At 49.8% G+C, this 22,225-nt stretch overlaps 1 protein-coding gene across 2 annotated transcripts in view; it reads right to left on the bottom strand.

Annotated features, from left to right (window-relative positions):
- Positions 1–22,225, bottom strand: part of Slc44a2 (solute carrier family 44 member 2) — a 35,155-nt gene that overhangs the window by 3,957 nt on the left and 8,973 nt on the right. For both annotated transcript variants that reach the window (XM_032909619.1, XM_032909620.1), the window contains exons 2-20: positions 13,090–13,138; positions 8,130–8,203; positions 7,951–8,035; positions 7,717–7,801; positions 7,476–7,586; positions 7,326–7,386; positions 7,118–7,241; positions 6,940–7,023; positions 6,739–6,851; positions 4,915–5,046; positions 4,502–4,601; positions 4,329–4,421; positions 3,835–3,919; positions 2,844–3,103; positions 2,666–2,760; positions 1,744–1,847; positions 1,582–1,655; positions 1,332–1,402; positions 1,111–1,199 (exon numbers count right to left, since the gene is read on the bottom strand). In XM_032909619.1, the coding sequence (XP_032765510.1) occupies positions 1,111–1,199; positions 1,332–1,402; positions 1,582–1,655; positions 1,744–1,847; positions 2,666–2,760; positions 2,844–3,103; positions 3,835–3,919; positions 4,329–4,421; positions 4,502–4,601; positions 4,915–5,046; positions 6,739–6,851; positions 6,940–7,023; positions 7,118–7,241; positions 7,326–7,386; positions 7,476–7,586; positions 7,717–7,801; positions 7,951–8,035; positions 8,130–8,203; positions 13,090–13,138 (1,889 nt within the window). The remainder of the gene's footprint in view (positions 1–1,110; positions 1,200–1,331; positions 1,403–1,581; positions 1,656–1,743; positions 1,848–2,665; positions 2,761–2,843; positions 3,104–3,834; positions 3,920–4,328; positions 4,422–4,501; positions 4,602–4,914; positions 5,047–6,738; positions 6,852–6,939; positions 7,024–7,117; positions 7,242–7,325; positions 7,387–7,475; positions 7,587–7,716; positions 7,802–7,950; positions 8,036–8,129; positions 8,204–13,089; positions 13,139–22,225) is intronic.

The raw sequence follows: 22,225 nt of genomic DNA, 5'->3' as shown, positions 1-22,225 counted from the left end.
ACTGACCCTGGGCTCCAACCTCATAGGTAGCAATGAATATTCTAGTAAGAGCACTAGTGGAAGGGGAAGCCCTTGGTCCTGCCAAGACTGAATCCCCAGTGAACGTGATTGTTGGGGAGAGGGCAGTAATGGGGGGAGGATGGGGAGGGGAACACCAATACAGAAGGGGAGGGGGAAGGGTTAGGGGGATGTTGGCCCGGAAACCGGGAAAGGGAATAACAATCAAAATGTAAATAAGAAATACTAAAGTTAATAAAGATTAAAAAAAATTAAAAAAAAAAAACACAAAACACTAAAGACACACACCTTTAACTATAGCACTTAAGAGGCCGGAGCAGGCAGGTGTCTATGAGTCTGAGGCTAGCCTGGTCTACATATGGAGCTTTAAATCAGCCAAAGCTTTTGGCTTTAGACTTTTGTCTCAAAATAAAAAACAAAAACACAGAGTTTGAGGCCAGTCTGGTCTACATAGAGAGCTTCAGGTCAGCCAGAATTATGTAGACAGATCCTGCCTCAAAACACAAGAAGAGAGCAGGGCAGTGGTGGTACATAGTCCCAGCATGTGGGAGGCAAAAGGAGGTGGATCTCTGTGAACTGCAGGCCAGCCTGGTCTACAGAGCAAGTTCCAGATCAGGCAGGGCTACACAGGGAAACCCTGTCTCAAAAAAACGAACAAAATGGGGGAAAAATACCCTAAATAAATAACAAAATAACATTTTCCTATAATAATGGTAATAATAAGACCTATTATTAATTATTATTAGGGCTGGCAAGATGGCTTGGTGACTGAAACGCTTATCACCAAGCCAGATGACCTGTGTCCAATCCCTAAAACATGGCTGGAGAACCAATTCCTACAAGTGTCTGAGAGTCTTTGTTTTCCTTCCACAAGTGCATCCACCCCGCACAAAGCAAACAAATGTTAATGACAGTAACTCTAGTGCCTCTCAAGGAAAAGTCCCTCCATCCCCTGCCTTGTATGCAGCAGTAAAGATTTAGGGACCAAATAACCAATGACCGTTCCACCCCTAACCTTCACCAAAGGAATCTAAGCAAATCCCAACCCCTACCTACCACCCCTGACCCTCGTCTGTCCCCAAAGTTGCTCACCAGTATGGGGACCCAGTAATAATTGAGAGGTGGGGCCGTGTCTTGCACAATTCTGATCCGATGGGTGAAGAAGAAGAAGGCCAGGATGCCTGGGGTGGATGAAGAGACATGCTGAGTCCCCAAGGAAGGGCTCCGAGATTACCCGAGCCTGACACCACTTTACAGTCACTCCCAACTGACTCCCACATGCCAGTATAGACAGGCCCTTTGGCTCCACTCACCCACGCTACCCACAATCAGAAGTTTGCCCAACAGGAAGAGGAAGTCTGTAACTTTGTCCAGGACGGCCACCCTGTAGGGGAGAGTGAAGGGGCAGTGAGACTGTAGGTTCAGAGCCGGGGAGAGGGGAGAGGTGGGAGGGGAGGTGCAATAATTGGAAGACTGGTTGAGAAAGGGGGCTAGAGCAGGAAGGGGGCTGGGAAAGGTGAGATGGGACAGGCAGGCTGGGGGATGGAGGGGTGTCCCCCTGACCTGATGATATTTCTCATAAGCAGGAAGAAGGCGTTCCTGGCTGAGGTGCAGAAGTTGGTCCCATAGATAGCAATCTGGAGTGAACAGAAGGAGATTTGAGGCCCAGGGGATGGAGATGGGGAATCCTCCCACCCAGGGCAGCAACTCGGTCCTGTTGTTCACCATGATGTAGGCATTCCTATTCAGGAATTTGATAAACTTCTCTAGGCACCAGAAGCAGCACTTGAGACAGACCATGAGGAACTTGGCAAACTTGTTCTGTGCAGCTGAAAGAGAAGGGAAGGTATGAAGGTAAGAGACGGGTCTGGTTTGAATGAGACCCCCCAGACTCCAGCAAGACAGATAAGGACTTCAAAGTCTGAGGCGTGCCTGAACTACTAGGCCAACAACTTAGTGACACTGCCTCAGCGTAAGAAAATTAATCACACTGCCATCTCCAAGGATTAGGAAGTAAGATCATCCTTGGCTATTTAATGAGTTGGATGCCAGCCTTTTAAAACAAAGCAGGGGCTGGAGGTTGGGGATTTAGCTCAGTGGTAGAGCGCTTGCCTAGGAAGCGCAAGGCCCTGGGTTCGGTCCCCAGCTCCGAAAAAAAGAACCAGGGTGGGGGGGAAGCAGGGGTGGCAATGTATAACTTTAATCCAAGCCCTCAGAAACAGAGGTAGGTTGATCTCAATATCAGAGTTTGAGGCCTGCTAGGACTCTCCAGAAAAAAGCTGCCTCAAAATAATACAAAACAAAACAGCCTTGCTAGCCAGAGCTGCTCTCCCTGGACCCACCCCGCCTCCAGATACCCAGGACTCCAAGCAGTTCAGTTGACTTTTCAGGGGTTCACTTTGTTGCTCTGGCAGTCCTAGAATTGGCTCTGTAGACCAGGGCTGGCCTCGAACTCTCACAACAGCTCTGCCTGACTCTGGAGTACTGGGATTAAAGACCCATGCCACCATACCTGCCTTCAGTTGGCTCTTCTACCTACTCCTCTGCCACTTAGCCCCACCCCTTCCACAAGCGGCCCCACCCCTCAAGCATGACCCAATCAGGGGCTAAGTCCAGTCCCTCATTGAAGCTACAGGAAGGGCGGCACCTTTCAGGCGCTGATCCAGGTACTCCAGCATCACTCGGATGATCTGCACGATGGCTAGGATAAGAGAGCCAAAAGCCAAGGAGCCCGTGTGGTACCTGGAATCAGAATCGTGGATCAGTGGCCCAAACAGATGAGGTCCCTGCATCCCGTCCCTTCCCACCCCAACGCTCCTCTTTACCTGAGTGCGCGGCCAAAAGCAGAGAAGAGGGGGAAGGCAGGCATGTCATCGGGCTTCCGCATAGCCCAGTAATAGGAGGCAAAGGCTCCAGCCAGTGTCACCTGGCCCAGGGCTAGCACGAAGTTGGCTAGCCAGAAGAACATGAATGCATTGAAGATCTGCAGGCCCAGCAGGGCACGGTGGTAGGTCGACTCGCCGCCATAGAAGGCAAACTGACAGCGGCCATTAGGACACTGGCGGCTCTCATTCAATGGGAAGGTCTGGGGGAGGGGTAAGGAGCCAGTGTCAGTTCAGAGTACACTGAGGTTAGATCAAGGGCTGGTCCTAGATGTAAAACTACCCATTAAAGAAGTTCAGGGGGTTGGGGATTTAGCTCAGTGGTAAAGCGCTTGCCTAGCAAGCGCAAGGCCCTGGGTTCAGTCCCCAGCTCCGGAAAAAAAAAAAAAAAAAAAAAAAAGAAAAGTTCAGAAAAAAGGTGTTGGAGGCCTGAGAGATGGCTCAATAGATAAGGGGACTTAAAAATAAGGACTTGAGTTCAAGTCTCCATTCCACCCATGAATAGGTGGGTGTGGCCATGTCCTAGCCTGTAGCCCCAGTGCCATAGGGAGCTAAGATACCAGCTTAGCTCCATATTTAGTGAGAGATACTGTCTGAAAGGAATAAGTCTGAGAAAGGTAAAGCAGGACACCTCTACAGACACATATGTACACACACACACACACACACACACACACACACACACACACACACACACACACCAGAGTCAAGAAAAAGTTAGAGGGACAAAATGACATCAGACGAAAAAGTAAAACATGCAGGGCTGGGGACAGCCCACTGGATCAGCTCCTGACTTTGCCTGAAAAACTACCAGATCCAGTAAGGGCTTGAAAGCCCTACCCCACTCAGCCGAAAACACAGAGCGAGTACAAAACATCTTCAAGGGGAGGTTGCCAGGGCAGTCCTGTCTTCCCCACAGGGATGGGACGCCTACCTCTGGGTTGCAGGTTTTCCCCAAAAGTGGGCAGGGCGTGTCATCAACAATCTTGTACACGGCTACATTAGAGGTAGAAAGGAAGCTGAAAGGTTCATTGAGGAAACCGAAAGCTGGAACTGAGAACCCAAGGTGTGGGGGGAACTCAGGGGTGCTGGCTGACCCTTGGAATCCTGAGACTGTGGAGGCCGAGGGGGGAGGCCTGCTCAGTGACAAAGGTGCTTGCCACCAGGCCTAACGACCTGAGTTGGATCCCCAGGACCCGCCCGCAGGGGAGTGCACAGCCCCCACACCGTGTCTTTAGACCTTTAGTACTGCTTCCCCCTTAACCAACATAAATGTAAAGTTTGTAGCACAAGCACCACCGGAGGCAGGCAGGAGGTGCTCTTAGGAAAGGACCACACACCCATCACGACGGTACAGCTCCACCCTCACTGCAGGGCGTTTTAGGGACATCAGTCCCTGGGGACCCCAGACTAACAAGTGGTAGATACACAGAAGTGCTGGCCCAGTAGGCAATGCAGAGACACAAGAGGAAGAAAGTCACCAGTGGGTAGAGCATGGAGCACATGACATGTCCCACAGCCCTGGGGAGAAAGAGACAGATGTCAAGCTCCAATGCCCTGGGCTGGGCCCCCAGGCACACCCCTGGCTATCCAGGCTCCACCTGCTGGCTTCTTTGATGAGGGCTATGGCGATCAAGATCCTTTTGCGCAGAAAGATGAGTAACAGGATGATGACCACTTCTAGGATGCTTAAAATGATCACTGTGGAGAAGGTGGGTAGCCATCAGGATGGCTCATCAGGTAAAGACACTACACTCCCAAGAACCCATGGGAGAAGCAGAGAATTAGTGAGAGCTTCCTCTGTCTGATCTCCACACAGCAGGGTCTTGTTATAGACCACCCCTCTCAACAAGGGAATAATATACAATTTAACTTTTAAAAGTTAAAAGTAATAAGAAATGAGATTGATTTAAAAAAAAAAACACAAATGATTTCTTAAGAGCTGTGAGTAACCTGTTTTGGAGTCCCTCTTCCATCCCTCCATAAGCATGGGGGGAGGGGTGCCCCAACTCACTGAAAGCCATCCAAGTCTGCCTCAAGTGCAGGTACACTCGGAGGTCCGTCTGGAAGCCAAGGTCCACCAGGGAGACGTCGGAGCCTGCCTCTCCACGGAGTCTCGAGTACTCCATGTAGCAGTGGAATATGCCTGCATGGAGGCACAAGTGCAAACAGTAACTTTCTTGACTGTGTTTGAGACAGGGTAGTATGTAGAGACAGGTACTATGGAGCCCTGACTGGCCTAGAACTTAATAAATAGACCAGGCTTGTGCTTGAAGAGTGGATGAAAGAATGATTGGGTGTTAGGATGCCTCCAGTCTAATGACAACCTACGCCAGCCAGGGATGGAGGCACACCCCTTTAATGCCAGCACTTGGGAGGCAGAAAAAGGCAGACCTCTATGTAGCCACTTCCAGGCCAGCCAGGGCTATACCTGAGACCCTGTCTCAAAAAAACCAATAATATCAAGTCGCCTAAAATGCCAACAACAGCTCCAACCATGATTAACATGAACAACTTTCTCATTGGTTTTTGAGACTGTGTCTTACTATGTAGCAGGATCCATATTCAAATTATGATCCCCCGACTCTGCCTCCTTGGCAGAAGGCGGCACACATGCACCACCATGCTAGCACGTCTGTTTTGGTATGTGGAGCCTAAGGTGAAAGTTCCTTTCAGGAAGTTTAAAAGGAAGACAACCAGAATGAGGGCCAGGAACGGATCCGTGGGGAAAGATGTGTGCTGCCAACCCTGAATTCAATCCCTGGCACCCGCATAGAAAAAGGAGAGAAACCACTTTTGGAATTTGTCCTCTGACCTCTATATATGCACGCATGCAGTCATGCACATGTGCATGCACACAAACACACATAATAAGTGAACATAATATGAAAATACAGAAGAGCCAGGCAATGGTACCGAATGCACTCAGTCCTGGCACTCGGAAGGCAGCAGCGGGTGGAACTGAGTTCAAGGTCAGCCTGGTCTACAGGGTCAGTTCCAGGGCAGCCAGGGCTACATCGAGAAACTCTTTCAACCACTCCCTCACCCCCACACCCCGCTAAAAAAAAAAAAACAACCCACAGAAGAAGAAAACTTAATCAGAACGTGAGACAAGGTTTGTGAGCCAGGCCTCCACCCTGTGCAGGCTGTCCTCTTGATGTGATCGTCACAATACTACGTTACTACCTTCTCATTGAGTTTCCGACCCAGAATACCAACTATTCCCATTGAGTGGTGGAAGTAATTAAACATGGGAGGCTTAGCCAAGTGCCCCAGGACAGAGCTAGGAAGCAGCAAAGCTGGGATTTGAACTGGCACCTTGGGCACCACAGTGAGAAGCCTAGTCGCTGGGCTAAAGAGAGGTCTTCAGAATGCCTTTTGTTGTTGATGGAAATACCAAACTGGGCCCTGGGTCTCAAAGTTGAGAGGTAAGTTTTTACTCTTTTCTCTTTCTGTGGTAGAGGGGAAGGAACTGAAGGCCCTGCATGTGCTTGCATTGTGCCACTGAGTCACAAGCCCAGCCCCCCGCTGGGGGATTCTAAGAAGGGGATCTACCACTGAGCCACAGCCCTAGCACCTCGCTGGAGGGCTACAGGCACATGCCTATGTTACATGCTTGGCCCCAGCAAGCCGGGTTTCATCCGTCCCCTCTTGACGGGCTCTGGCTGCCCCCAGGTATCCACAGCAGTGGCACGAACCTCTCCATAAACACCTCAGGTAAACAGTGAAGGGCATCTGAAGGCTTAGGATGACTCGTTTGAAAGCTATCGCCAGGGCAGCAGACACTGGGTACTCTGCGGACCTCAGGCAGGGAGAGGAGGAGGAGGGGGAGACGCACCATAGCCAAGTACCAGAATCACCATGACGATCATCACCCAGACCATGACGCCCGCCAGGAATCGCAGCAGGACAATGAACAGGAGGCTCAGCAGCATGGCGATGACCAGACCTCTGGGGATGAGTTGGGGGGCATGAGTGACACTGTCCTTAGGCTCAGGGATGTGGTAGCTGGGGGACAGCCACCTTCCTTCCAACTCACATGACAATCCAGTACCAGGATACAGTGTAATCTTCAAAAATCTGCATGGCGAGCTGCCGGGCCTCTAGAACCTTGTTGGCCTTTCTAGGGTTGGAAGAGACTCAAGTCATACCCAGAGGTCAGCTCCAGTCCCACCCCAGGATGCCAGATGCCACACACTAGAGGGCTGTCCTCTCACTTGGCACCCTCCACTAGATCTGTAACGTTCTTCCTGGTGCCGTGTCCGTCCTCATAGGTCGTCTCATTGCCCACCATGAGGACCCCTTTGCTGGCATGGATGGCCGGGAAGCACCGCTGGGCCACTGAGGGACAGAAGGCGCCGTCAGAGGGAGTCCGTGCACATTCCCCCGTCTGCCCCTGATCTTTGTGGGACCCCTAATACTCACAGGGTTTGCTGGGGATGATAACCGCTGGGCACTCCCCATCTCGGAGCACCTCAGCTACCCCCTGCAAAGAGAATGGGAAGAAGGGAAATCCCTGAGGTGGGCCCCTTCCTGTGTCCACCACTCTAGCACCAAAGGGGTCTTTCTGCTCACTTTATTGTTCTTGAAGCCGGGCACACAGAACTGCTTGTAGTAGTCAAAGTCGCGAGAGTTGCGTGCACTCAGAAAGGTGAGATAGCGGTCTGGACACTGCTTCACGCAGATCTGGGGAAGCGCAAGGAAGGGATATGGAATCAGGACAGAGATCCCATCCGGGACCGGACACAGAGGCTCCACGTGATGCTTATGAGGGGAGCTATGGGAAACATCAGGCGGAAGAGGTGGAACGCGTTACCTGAGGGGTGGGACAGTGAAATTCCAGCAGGACCAGGGGGCTGGCACACTTCACGATGTTGAAGTAAAACAAGAATGGTTTGTCCCTGGGGTTGGAGGGTGAATAGAGTTGGTCAAGAGTTCTTAACTACTGGGCCCAGAGATGATTCAGGGGGTAAACGCGCCTGCCGTGGTCTGCCAAGACCTCCATGTGGGTGTTGCTCTAAAATGCGCATAGGCAAATAAATAAACTCACGCATTTTTTGTTCCCTTTTGCCCACAGAACTCGCCCCGGCTATCAGTGGGGTAGATCACCTTCCGAGGGTCTCCATGGGTCCAGGCTGTGGAGAGACCCAGAGATAGATAGGCTCTTCACTTCTCAGCCACAGCACCACCCTGGACGGCAGAGGCTGTGCCTGCCCTGCCAGCACTCACCTATGATGCCCACAGCCACGTAGCCTACGATGGCCAGGAAGAGCAACACACAGCAAATGACATCCGTGCATCCCCTGGGGAGCAGAGCAGCATTAGTACATGTGACATTAAACACCCCCTTTTTATGAATAATCTGAAATGTGGACCAAGAATCCTGTGCTTTCCTCCCTGGTTGTTTGAGACAGGGTTTCTCTGTATATAGCCTTGGCTAGCCTTACACTCACTCTGTAGACCAGGCTGGCCTCGAACTCGAAGCAATCTTGTCTGTCTCTGCCTCCCGAATGCTGGCATTAAAGGTGTGGGCTGCCATACCTGCACTTTTTTTTCCCATTTTTTGAAAACAGGACTCACCATGTAGCCTTGGCTGGCCCAAGACCTGCTATGTAGACCAGGCTGGCCTCAAACTCAAAAGACCCATCTACCTGTGCCTCCTGAATATTTTGTTTTTTTTTTTTTGTTTTTTTTTTTTTTTTTTTTTTTCGAGCTGGGGACCAACAGGGCCTTGCGCCGCTAGGCAAGCGCTCTACCACTGAGCTAAATCCCCAACCCCTCCTGAATATTTTGATTGAAGACGTGTGCCACCACACCTGGCCTATGTTCATTTTAAAAACTTTTTAATTTTTATACTTACGTGTAAGGGTGTTATGGACAGTGTGTGTGTGTGCCCTGTCTGCTGAGATCACAGGTGTGTGTGTGCCCTGTCTGCTGAGATCCAGGTGTGTGTCTGTCTGTGATCACAGGTGTGTGCCCTGTCTGCTGAGATCACAGGTGTGTGTGTGCCCTGTCTGCTGGATCACAGTGGTGTGCCCTGTCTGGGTGTGTGTGTGCCCTGTCTGCTGGATCACAGGTGTGTGTGTGCCCTGTCTGTGAGCCAGGGTGTGTGTGTGCCCTGGCTGAGATCACAGTGTGGTGTGCCCTGTCTGCTGAGATCACAGTGTGTGTGTGTGCCCTGTCTGCTGAGATCACAGGTGTGTGTGTGCCCTGTCTGCTGAGATCACAGGTGTGTGTGTGCCCTGTCTGCTGAGATCACAGGTGTGTGTGTGTGTGCCCTGTCTGCTGAGATCACAGGTGTGTGTGTGCCCTGTCTGCTGAGATCACAAGGTGTGTGTGTGCCCTGTCTGCTGGATCACAGGTGTGTGTGTGCCCTGTCTGCTGAGATCACAGGTGTGTGCCCTGTCTGCTGAGAGGGCAGGTGTGTGTGTGTGCCCTGTCTGCTGAGATCACAGGTGTGTGCCCTGTCTGCTGAGATCACAGGGTGTGTGTGTGCCCTGTCTGCTGGATCTGCAGGTGTGTGTGGGCCTGTCTGCTGGATGTGTGTGCCCTGTCTGTGATCACAGGTGTGTGCCCTGGACTGCAGGTGTGTGTGTGCCCTGTCTGCTGAGATCACAGGTGTGTGTGTGCCCTGTCTGCTGAGCTGAGATCACAGGTGTGTGTGTGCCCTGTCTGCTGAGATCACAGGTGTGTGTGTGCCCTGTCTGCTGAGATCACAGGTGTGTGTGTGTGTGCCCTGTCTGCTCTTTATGCTGAGATCACAGGTGTGTGTGTGTGTGCCATGGACTGCTGAGATCACAGGGTGTGTGTGTGCCCTGTCTGCTGAGATCACAGGTGTGTGTGTCCCCCCTGCTGCTGGGATCACAGGTGTGTGTGTGCCCTGTCTGCTGAGATCACAGGTGTGTGTGTGCCCTGTCTGCTGGATCCACTGGGTGTGTGTGTGTGCCCTGTCTGCTGAGCAGGGTGTGTGTGTGTGCCCTGTCTGCCCAGGTGTGGTGCCCTGTCTGCTGAGGGAGGGTGTGTGGTCTGCTGAGTGTGTGTGCCCCCTGTCCATGGTCTGCTGAGCAGGTGTGTGTGGTGCCCTGGGCATGAGACTGCACAGGTGTGTGTGTGCCCTGTGCCCATGGACTCCAGAGGAGGGCATGAGGTCCCCTGAACTGCAGTGCTGGGCACTGAACCCTCAGCCATCTCACCAGCCCCAGGTCATATGAATTGTACTGCTTCTAAATGTCCCTAATTGTGTGTGTGTGTGTGTGTGTGTGTGTGTGTGTGTGTGTGAGAGAGAGAGAGAGAGAGAGAGACTCCTTTTTAACCCACAAACATTTCTTCCGGCCTTAAGTTTTATTGTTTGGGGTTTTTTTTTTTTCAAATCTTTTTTCTTAGGGCTTATTTTTTATGTGTGGGAGTGTTTAATCGCATCACATGTGTGCCTCGAGCAAGGCCACAAACTCAAGTTGCAGGTGGTTGTAAGGCACTGTGTGGGTGCTGGGAACAAATCCTGGTCCTCTAGATTTGCAGCAAATATGCTTAACGGCGGAGCCATCTCTCTGGCCCTACACTTTTCTATGTGCCTGTGCACAGCCGGAAGCCAGAAGAGTGAGCTGCCTGCAGTTACAGGCATTTTGAAGGTACCTGGCTTGCTATGGAGGAGCTGAGATCCAAACTCCAGGCCGTAGGAGTGGACAAGCGCTCTTAACCACTGAGCCATCTCTCCAGTCGCCATACTTCTCAATCCACCACACTTCTCAATCCACCACACTTAAAAACAAATTCACCTGTCTCTCTCTCTCTCTTGTGGTGTGTGTGTGGGGGGTGTAGTGGGGGGTGTTTGGTGTGGGGATGTGGGTGGTGTGGGGGGGGTGTGTGTGTGTATGGTGTGGGGATGGGGGGTGTAGTGGGGGGGGTGTTGTGGTGTGGGGGGGTGTGTGGTGTGGAGGGGTGGGGGGTGTGGGGATGGGGGGGGTGTAGTGGGGAGGTGTTGTGGTGTGTGTGGTGTGGGGATGTGTGTGGGGGGGGTGGTATGGGGGTCAGGGGTGTGTGTACAAATGTATGCTCATAACTTTGAGGGGTTCATTTCCTCTCACCATTATGCAGGTCCCAAGGACTGAATGGCAGTTGTCAGGCTTCCTGGCAATGGCCTTTACTTGCCGACCCACCTTATGACCCTTTTCTGTTTATTTACTCATTTAACACAGGGTCCCACATACTCAGGGCTCTACTCAAAGTTGCTATGTAGCCAAGTTCACCCTGAGGGTTCTGCCTCCACTGTGTTTTTGGGTTGCCTCCTCATCCCTGTTGAGCTTACTCAGTGCGGGAGTGGAAGGCAGGGCTTCCTGCATACTGGGTAAACACTCTATCAGCTAACCATATCTCCAGTCCTGACTTTAAGAAAGCAAAAAACCTGGGGCTGGAGATGACTCAGTGGTTAAGAGCACCCTTGCTCTCCACAGGTCCTCAATTCAATTCCCAGCACCCACATGGCGACTCCTCTGATGCCTTCATCTGGCATGCAGGTGTGCTGGCAGACAGAGCACTCATACATTAAAAATAAATAAATAAATAAATAAATAAATAAATAAATAAATAAAATTTTTACAAAGTCCGAGGTGCTGCAAAATTCTCTCAGTGAAGAACCACTTGTTGCAGGTTGAGTGTGGTATGCACCTCTTCAATCCCAGCAAAGACAGGTGGATCTCTGAGTTCGAAGCCAGCCTAGTCTACATAAGGAGTTACAGGGCCATGTAGAGAAACCTTGTAACCTTGTCTCAAAAACAAAACAAAACAAAAAAACAAACAAACAACCCCACCGCCCCTCCCCCAAAAACCACCACCACAAACCTCACGCAGGACTGGAGATATGGTTAGCTGACAGTGTTTACCCAGTGATGCACATACATACATACATGCACACAAACACACACGTAAATAAATAAAACAAATCTCCCAGGAAGAAGGCCTTGAACTATTTCTTTTTTTTTAAATAACTAGCCAGGGAGTGGTGGCCAGCCTGGTTAAAGAAGAAGTTCCAGAATGGCCAAGGCTACACAGAGAAGCCCTGTCTCAAAAAAACAAATATATATATATATATAATAATTATAATACACACACACACACACACACACTAAAAGAGATAGTTCTCAGTTTAAAAGCACTAAGTTTGATTCCAATCGTCCACCTGGAGACCCACAACCTTCGGTAACTTCAGTCCAAGAGGATCTGACCCCCTCTTCTGGCCTCCTTGGATAGCAGCCGGGCACAGTGCAGACCACAGACATAAAGGTAGGAAAACATCTCTACAGTTCCAGGGGCTCTGAGACCCTCTCTCATCCTCCATATGGTGCGATGCCGACAAAATGCTCATGCACATAAAATTAAATCTAAGAAGGAATACTAAGCAGAAGCTGGGTGTAGCAGTACATACATTTAACCCAGTGCTCTTTTTAAATTAATGCTTTTATTGATAATTTGAGAATTCCATACAATAGATCATGAGTGTATCAATTCCTCTTCCTTCCCCCAGGCCTTGAACTTTTGATCCTCTTGCCTCTTACATAGCTGGACTCACAGGACTTGAAAGGCACTTATTCAGCTCAAAATAGTTTTGTCTATGTGTACAAGGCTCACGCAGAGGCAGGTGGGTCTGCGAGTTCAAGGCCAACCTGGACTACATAGAGAGTTTCAGGACGGCTAGGGCTACACAGAGAGACCCTGTTTCAAACACAAATTAACAATCGCCCCAAACTAAACAAACAAACAAAAAGATGGGGTGGGAATAGCACCCAGTGGTGGAGCCCTGGCTTAGTACTGAGGCAGGGGAGTGGGGGGTGAGGGAGGTGGCCATGGTGATGGCTCAGGAGATGGGAGTGGACCATTTTGGATCTTTGGGACACATAATGAAGAAAACCAACTCATACAAGATGTCCTCTGACCACCACACCCGTACATGCAGGCAGGAGCGCACATAAATAAATGTAAAAAAGAAAACGATCTGTGTATATGTGCACAATGCATGCCTAGTGTGTGCGAGGCTCAGTTCTATTCCAGGCTCCACTAGGAGTCGTCTAGGACCTTATGGGAACTACGTTTTGAATCACTGAACATTGCAATGGTTATCCTGCTTTGCTAGAGTACACACAATGGAACACATCTCCCCTTCCTTCCCTCGTGCCCAGGAGGGAAGTGTTTTTACCTGTTGTAAATGGGTCCTTTGAAGGTGGGGTCGTATTTCTGAGGCGTCCCTGAAAGTCAACAGGATGGAGTAGGGTGAGAAAATGATACAGACAGCAGACGATGCTGGCTCCTAAGCCATCAGGAGCTCTTAATTGTATCTGCATCCTTCCAACAGGGGACTACACCCAAGGTCCGAGGTCATCAGACCATTGTCCGTGGTCTGATTCGTCAGCCGGCTGTCACCCAAGAAAAGTGCCTGAAAGGGCTTACAATGACCAGAGTAAACAACACAAAGCTCTCTGTGGAGAGGCACTGGTGTTCTAGGGAAGCGTGCCGGCCAGGTCCTCCGTAGAGAAGAGTGGAAGGGTGTCTGTGGCAGCTGTGGGGACCACTGGGGTGATGGAATCTAGCATGGGGACCACGACTCAAGTGCAATCCCTTTCACTTCCCTTTTGCAGCCTTCCTTGCCAGTTCGCGGTCCCCGCTGCTGCCCCTGGGGTGCCTAAGGAAAGCTCGCGTACCGTGCTTCCCGTAGTAGTGCTGCGAATCCTTCCCCATTCCTGCGGTGCAGCCCGGACGGCGCCCGGACTGTCGGAGCTCTCCCGGACACAGCCGCCACCCGCTGCAGCTGCTCCAGGACAGCCCAAACCGGTCGGACAGGCCTCAGCCAAAGAACCAAGGGGAGGGAACCGTGCCAGGGGGCAGAGCCGGGTGGGGCCGCAGCTGCTACTGCCACTCATTGGCAGGCCAGATTTAGCCCTCCCTGCCCCCACCTTCACCCAGCCCCTACCCTGGAGCCTGAGGTGCCTCTGGTTTTGTCCTCCATCCAACCACCTTCCACCTACCCAAGAGGCAATGCATCCAGGGACACCTCTAAACCCTAAAACATCACCTAGACTATTCCTCCCTGCAGGACGGAAACTGAGGCACAGGGAGGAAGGAAAACAGCAGACACCAAAGAGAAGGCATTTGGTCTAAAACTCAAATAAATGGATGAATGGGGGGGGGTCGATTGGCCCTTTATCTCTTTATTGAGTGTCATAGCTTAGGCTCGTGTACAACTCACTGTTCCACCAAGCACAACCTTAACCTACTCATCCTTGTGTCTCCACCTTCCCAGTGCTGGGATTGAATTAGGCCGTTTATTAGGCGATGGGAATGGAACCTAGAGCTTCTCACCTACCAGGCAAACACTTAATGAATCAAGTTACAACTCTAACCCTTACTCTGGATTGGATGTTTGTAACAAAAGCTCACTGTGTAGTCCAGGCTGGCCTGGAACTCACTATCCTCCTGACAATTTGTAGCACTTAGCTGCTCAAGTCCAACCCCTTGAAAGTTTGGACTTCCTAATTTATTTTTAGATTTATTTAACTTATTTTATATGTATGGGTGTTTGCCTGTGTGCACACATGTTCTCTATGTGCATGCGTGGTGCCCGCTGACGTTAGTAGAGGGCGTCTGATTCTCTGGAACTGGAGTACAGACTCTTGTGAGCCACACCACCATGTGGGTACTGGAAACCCAACCCAGGTCTTTCACAAGAGCAGCAAGTGCTCTTAACCACTGAGTCACCTCTCCAGCCCCCTTATTTATTAACTGGTTTATTTTGATACAGAATCTCACTACGTAGCCTTGGCTAGCCTCTAACTCTCAAGGAGCCACCCACTTTGGCCTCCAGAGTGCTGGGATAAAAGGCACAGGCCAACTTGTCACACATATATAATTTTTAATTTGCTATTTATGTGTATGATGTATGTATATGGGTTAGTTAATTTGCATAAATCTAAGAGGTCAGCCTCTCCAATCTCTCAAAACAAGAAATATCTGGCTAGATCAAATGTGAAATCAAGTTCAAGAGTCTGGGATACAGAGTCCCACAACTACTGCTGTAGGAAACACCAATCCTGGCCTCAGAGATTGGGCACAGGAGGCCAGGGGGGAAGCAGCTAGCACTAGGGCTGCAAAAATGGAAACTTCTAGTTCTTTGGAAAGTCAGTTATGTCAAATGATGGTTTGCTGGGACACACAGGTGAAAGGAGGTCTTGCTAAAGCAAACACGTGAAAGAATGTTTTCCTGAGGCAGACACAGGTGAAAGGATGTTTTGCTATAGCAGACACAAGAAAGGATGCTTGATGGAGCATAAATATGACCCCACCAACAGCGGGAGACGAGCTTGAGCCTTGGTTTGGTTACTCTGCCTTGATACTCTTTGCTAACGACTCTCGCGTATTGGTTCTCCTTACATAGCATTGTTAAGCTCAACTTGTGTTAATGCCCCCAATGAGAGAAACTCACCAAAAATGGTGGTTCCTGCAACAGCTTGCTGCTTCTGAGGTTGCTAAAAGGACTGGACTGTAGCTGCTTGTTCGTGCCTGGTATCTGCCTGCCTAGAGGACTGGTCTGCTACTGCTGAGTCGTATTTGGTGTTTGCTACAGGACTGAACTGCTACCAAAGAAGATCACGCTTGCCCCAAAGAACTGTTGCTAAACAGGTCCACTTCTTCCACATCCTAGTAACTTTTCTCTTCAGTCTTCAGTCAACGTAGGGGTCAGCGCAGGTGCCAGTGTGGGGCATACAGCTGGAGTAATGCTATACAATTGGCATAGAGGTATCCACACAAATTTAAGTATACTGTACATTTCCATAAGGGTATTTAATCCACCAGGAAGTGCACTGAAGAAACAGGTATGCCATTGGTGTGATTGTGATGTGTACATCACCATAGGACATGTAATGTGTGCATGGTGAGAGTCACTGTACCTTCAACTCTACTACACACACTCAAACCAACCACCAAGCCACACTGGGGCATGGCTTAGAGGTGTACATCCTTACCTAGAATTCCCTAGTGAAGGACGGGGTGGGGGTGGTTCAGTGGTAGAATCCCCCAATGATGGGGGCATGGCTCAGTGGCCAGACTTACGACTGCCTAAGGATTTGAAAGCACTGAGCATTCTCACACAAAAACCATGAATACCTACAGCAGCCGCCTCCCAGTCCAGCACACCCAGCCAGGCTCTGCGCTCTCCTCAGTTGTCCTTAGAAAAAGGCCACCTCCCCTCCTCTGGCTCACTGTAAGGAAGCCTTAGGTGACCCCTAAGCCACAGGCTTCAACAAACAGGCGGGACCAAAAGCTTCAAGACTGAGGTTGACCAGAACTCCCAAAGAAGCTGTTTCCCAAAGCCCCAAGCAGCCTTCACACAGCAAGGCACACCTCGACTAGATTTAGCAGTGGACAGAGTAGATTCGGTCCCAGGCGACAAGCAGCTTCTGTTCCCAGGTAGACAGTGTGAGCGGTCGCCCCACAACCACATCCTCAATGACAGCCCTCTAGTGGCTCCCTCCCACGGATTCATCCTGAGCCCACAATTCTTCACAGAGGCCTCAGGTTCACCTTATCCTTGTCAAGGTCACATGCAAACCTCTCAGCTAGGACCAGCAGGGTGATGACTGCTCCTTCCACGCCGGCTGGGCTCAGGTCAGAACCCAATGAGTCTGTCTCCTATCCAGTTCCTTTGAGATAGAGAGCTTAGTAGCTTGATTTCTGTAAAGCCTTAGGTTCAATCCAGTCCTCAGCAAACTCTTTCCCCTAAATGCTGGGCTTGGTGGCCTACAATTGCCACCCATCACCTGAGAAGCTGAGGCAGGAGGAATGCCTTGAGTTGAGGCCACCCTGAGTTACATAGCTAAACCCTGAATTTAGAAAAATTTAAACCCTTGGGGCTGGAGAGGTGGCTCAGTGGTTAAGAGCACTTGCTGTCCTTGCAGAGGATGGGAATTTAGTTCCCAGCTCCCACATGGCAGCTTCACCTGTAGCTCGAGTCCAGGAGACGAGCCATCCTCTTCCTACCTCTAAGGGGACCATGCAGGAACATGATGAACAAGCATGCAGGCACTCATACATGCACATAAACCACAAAAAAGTAAATAAGTACTTTAAAAACTCTATGTGTGTATTTATTTATTGGGATGGGGTGGGGTGTTCAAGGCACAGTTTCTTTGCGTAGCCCTGGCTATCTTGGAACTCTGAGATCTGCTTGGCTCTGCCTCCAGATGCTGGAATTAAAGGCATGCACCATCACTACCTGGCTGTGTTTTAAACATTTTATAACCCTGAGCAGGTCACTGTGGCCCATAGCTGTAATCCCAGCACTCTGGAGGTAGAGGCAAGTGGAACTCCTGAGTTCTGGGCCAACCTAGTCTACATAGGGAGTTCTAACTCAGTGCTACACAGTGAGACAATTTTTTTTTTTTGTTTTTTTTTTGTTTTTTTTTTTTTTTTTGGTTCTTTTTTTTTTTTCGGAGCTGGGGACCGAACCCAGGGCCTTGCGCTTCCTAGGTAAGCGCTCTACCACTGAGCTAAATCCCCAGCCCCTGGTTTTGTTTTTTTGTTTGTTTGTTTTGTTTAAAAAAAAAAAAAACAGGGGTTGGGGATTTAGCTCAGTGGTAGAGCGCTTGCCTAGGGAAGCGCAAGGCCCTGGGTTCGGTCCCCAGCCTGGGAAAAAAAAAAAAAAAAAAAAAAAAAAAAAAAAAAAAAGCAAAACAGAAACTAAACCAAGAGTTTAAAGCTGGCCCCGTGTCCCACACCTGTGACCCAGCATTATGAAGGTGCCCTGGGGAAGATGCATAGCTGGCCTCAGCTACACAGTAAACTGAGGGCTACTATATAGTAACAGAAGGTAAGCCTCAGCTACAGATTTTCAGTCCACAGATAAAACAAGTCTTTAAGTCAGCAGGCCTGAGATGTAGGTGGAAGGCAATAAATTTAACCTTGCCCTGACTCAGAGGCAACAAATTCCACAAGAATTAATCATGCTAATATAAAAAACCCCAAACTATTAGAAGCATGAAGAAACTGCAGGAAACTGTGTCTTTGACAGGGAGGCTGGCAGAGGGAGTGGGGAGCAAGATAAGGGAGTGTTCGATGATTCTGCTGTCAACTGGGATCCCTGACCCAAGGGACAGCTACATGAAGACAGGTACTGTGTCACCCTCTTTACATGGGGAACCCATCCCTGCCAGGCCTCCTACACTGTCCACCCCCAGTTAGGTTTGATGGGCAGGGGGAAGCCACTGAGAGTGACTGAGCAGTAGCATAAACCTGTGAGGGAAGGAAACGTCTGTGTAGTCTAGCAGCTGACAGCTCTCTCTGTTACAGAAAGATAGAACTCAGATTAACCTTCAGATAGAATTGGGATTGCGGGGACTGGGGGCAGTGGAATGACTCAGAGGATACAGGTACTTGCTGCAGAGACCGATGACCTGAGTTCCATCTCCAGGCCTCGCATGCTGAAGACAAAGAACTGACTCCTGCAAGTTAGCCTCTGACCTCTGACCTCTGACCTCCGTGTGATGCCATGAAATAAACGAGCATGCCTGCCTGCAGGCCCACACACACAGAATAGATAGATGTAATTTCACGTAACTGTAGAGAAGGCACCGGGATGGGCTTGGCTCCAGCCTGGTACCGAGGCCTCTCAGGAAAAATTGAGAACATTCCTGGCACAGTCTAATGGGTTCCAGTAACCCTCATTAAGCTCAGCTGCTTGGGGAAGGGAAGCTGGATGAGAGAGGAGGGGAAGCTTGATCACCGAGGCTGGTTCACCCACTGCAGGATGGGAGAGGCCTGGGTCTTTGCAACCACAAAACCAGACAATGTGAACAGAAAGCTGAGTGTGAGAGTGGGGAGGGGAAGTGGCTAAGGCCCCTGTTTAGGAGGTATGAAGTCCTTCTCCACTCCTGGTGCTGAATACACACGTGCTCTGCACTTCATGTCAACCCTTGGGAAAAAGAGGTAGGAGAATGGGAAGTTTGAGGTCACTGACTGGGACTACAGCTAAATGGGTAAGAGCATTTGATCTATAAGCATGAGGGCCCAGGTGTGAATTCCAAGAATCCATTAAAGGAGTTACTCAACTGGGCATAGTGGCCATGCCTTTAGTCCCAGCACGTGAGAGGTAGGGGCAGGCAGATCTGTGTAAATTCAAAGCTAGCCTGGTCTTACAGCGTTCCAGGACAGCCAGGGCTACACAGAGAAACCCTGGGGTGGGGGATGAAGAAAAACAACAACAAACTGAGGTCTTACTATGTGTGTAGCAGCCTCCAAGACTAAAAACATTCTATCCTGCAAGGGGGGGCAAAGAACAACAAAGTGGCTTCAAGAACTCCCTAAAATTGAGTAGATTCACTAGACCCTCTTTGTCAGAGTAAAGAATAAAAGCTGAGAGTCCCTGTCAGAGGAGATGAAGCTAAGAGGCAAAATAGAGGAGGAAAAAACTGCAAAGACACCCACACAAAAAGAACTGCCTGGAAGAGGTTTAGACCTACTGAGGCACCCAGAAAGGTCACCCTCCAACCTATTGAGCTGCCTGCGAGCTGTGCAAATGTGCTCCAGATTCCCTGCTTTGGGAGCTGCCACCCATGCTGGAGTGGGCTTTGGTGATGTAGCAGTTTTTGAGTTACGTTTCCTGTAACTCCACATCCATTATTCCTGTAAGTAACCCCTGGTAAAATTCATGGTTCACCAAGCTGGTGTCTGCCCCACTTTGGTCTGCTGTGAGTTCCCTATCTGGGGTGAGTAGACAAGTGTGTTTCATTTCCTCAGGAAATGTTGTCAAACAATGGCATAAACCAGACATGGTGGCACACACATTTAATCTCAGTCAGTTCCAGGTCAGTCAGTACTGCATAGTAAGACCCTGAAGAACGAAAAAAAAAAAAAAAAAAAAAAGCTGGCGGCGCCTCACGCCCTAATCTCAGCAATCGACAGAGGCAGGCACATCTCTGAGTCTGAGGCCAGCCTGGTCTACAAAGTGAGTTCCAGGACAGCCAAAGTTACACAGAGAAACCCTGTCTCAAAACAAAACAAACAAAAAACCTCAAACAAACAAAAGGCAGAGAGTAGCCGAAGAAGACAAGGCTACCTCAGTTCTCTACTCTCAAGTGCTCATACCACACACAGAGAAGATGGCGAGTGTCGCTTTGGTCTAGTGAGGTGCAGGAGAAGCAGTCTCAGCAGGCTGTACTCGGCCTTCCATTTGAAGCTCAAGGCACGAACATGCACATACAACGAATAAATCTTCTTGTGCTGCTGTTTTGTTTGTTTGTTTTGAAAAAAAAAATCTCTCTCCATAGCCCTGGCTGTCCTGAAACTCACTCTGTAGATCAGGCTAACCTCGAACTCAACTCACAGAGATCCTCCTGTCTCTGCCTTGTGAGTGCTGGGATTAAAGGCCTGCCCCACCATGCCTGGCACAAACATTTTTTTTCAAAATCTGCTTGAGCTACATGAGACCTTGTCACAATACACACACACACACACACACACACACACACACACACACACACACAGAGACACACACAGACATACACACAGACACACAGAGACACAGACATATACACACACACAGAGACACACACACAGACACAGAGACACAGAGACACACAGACATACACACACAGAGACACACACACAGACACACATGTAGACACACACACACAGAGACATACACACACACACACACACACACACACACACACACACACACACACACACACACACACACAGACACACATACACACACAACACACACAGACACACACAGACACAGAGACACACACAGACACACACAGAGACACACACAGAGACACACACACACACACACACACAGAGACACACACACAGACACACAGACATACACACACACACACACACATACACGTACACACACAGAGACACAGACATATACACACACACACAGAGACACACACAGAGAGACACAGAGACACACACACAGACACAGAGACACAGACATACACACACAGAGACACAGAGACACACAGACATACACACACAGAGACATACACGTAGACACACACACAGAGACATACACACACAGAGACACAGACATACACACAGACAGACACACACACACACACACACACACACACAGAGGTGGAGAGGAAAGATGAAAATAGAAAAGCAAAAGCTAACTTAAGTGGGATCTTGCTTGACAGTTAAACTGAGGCCTCTGGCTAATCCACATAGCTGGTGACCAACACAGCACCACAGTTTAGATGACAACCACGCCCTCCAGCGTCTAATCTGGCTGTTTCTCTGGGAGCTCCTGCGTGTAGGATTGGAATGCAGTCTGTGCCCTCCCCAGCTACAATCCTCACTGGGAGGTATAAGACAAAGACTGGCTGTACACAGTGGGGCCTTTGGGAGATGATTAGGGATTTTTTTTTTTTTTTTGCCTCGTGGTTGAGCCCTGGTGGCTTCTAATAGAGCTGGGTCTGTGGCACCAGCCTGTCATCCTTGCCACTGAGGAGGCTGAGGCCAGAGTATAACCAATTCAAACACAGAAGGGGCGCAAAGCCACCCTAACGCGGTCATTCTCTTCCCACTGCCTTACGCTCCTGTCGTCTTACCCTCCCCACATGACTGTACCTCCAAGTGTGAGACAAATAAACCATTTCTCTTTATACTCCCGCCCCCCAAAAGGTCAGCTTTTGAACATGACTAGCCGTAGAACCATGTGGAGAGAATCCACTATTGAGGGCTAGGGGTGTGGCTGAGGGGTAGAGCACTTGCCTGGTGTCCCTGTCATAGCTGACTTTATGCCAACTTGGCACAAGCTGGGGTCATCTAAGAGTAAACCACAATTGAGAAAATGCCTCCAGGTTCGCTCTTCTTGGTTGTCAACTTGACTACATATGGAACTAAAACCCCAAAACTGGAGGGCATACCTGTGAAGAATTTCTGCATAATTTGAAGTAGGAAGATCCACTTCTACTCCAGATCTTTGATGTAGGAAGACACCTTTAATCCAGATCTTTTATTCAGAGCTAACCTGGGCCATGCCTTCTGCAGGAAGGCTATAAAAGGACATGGAAGAAGGAAGCTTTAAAATAAAAGATTTATTCATTAAATATACTGTATATCTTTAGACACACCAGAAGAGGGCACCAGATCTCATTACAGATGGTTGTGAACCACCATGTGGTTGCTGGGATTTGAACTCAGAACCTCTGGAAGAACAGTCAGTGCTTTTTTTTTTTTTTTTTCCCCAGAGCTGGGGATCGAACCCAGGGCCTTGCGCTTGCTAGGCAAGCGCTCTGAGCCATCTGTACTTGGCCTGCTGACCCTGC

Source organism: Rattus rattus, chromosome 8 (genome assembly GCF_011064425.1).
Source record: "Rattus rattus isolate New Zealand chromosome 8, Rrattus_CSIRO_v1, whole genome shotgun sequence".
NCBI lineage: Eukaryota > Metazoa > Chordata > Mammalia > Rodentia > Muridae > Rattus > Rattus rattus.
Note: the sequence above shows the minus strand (reverse complement) of the source record. Positions and strands in the feature narration are given on the sequence as shown.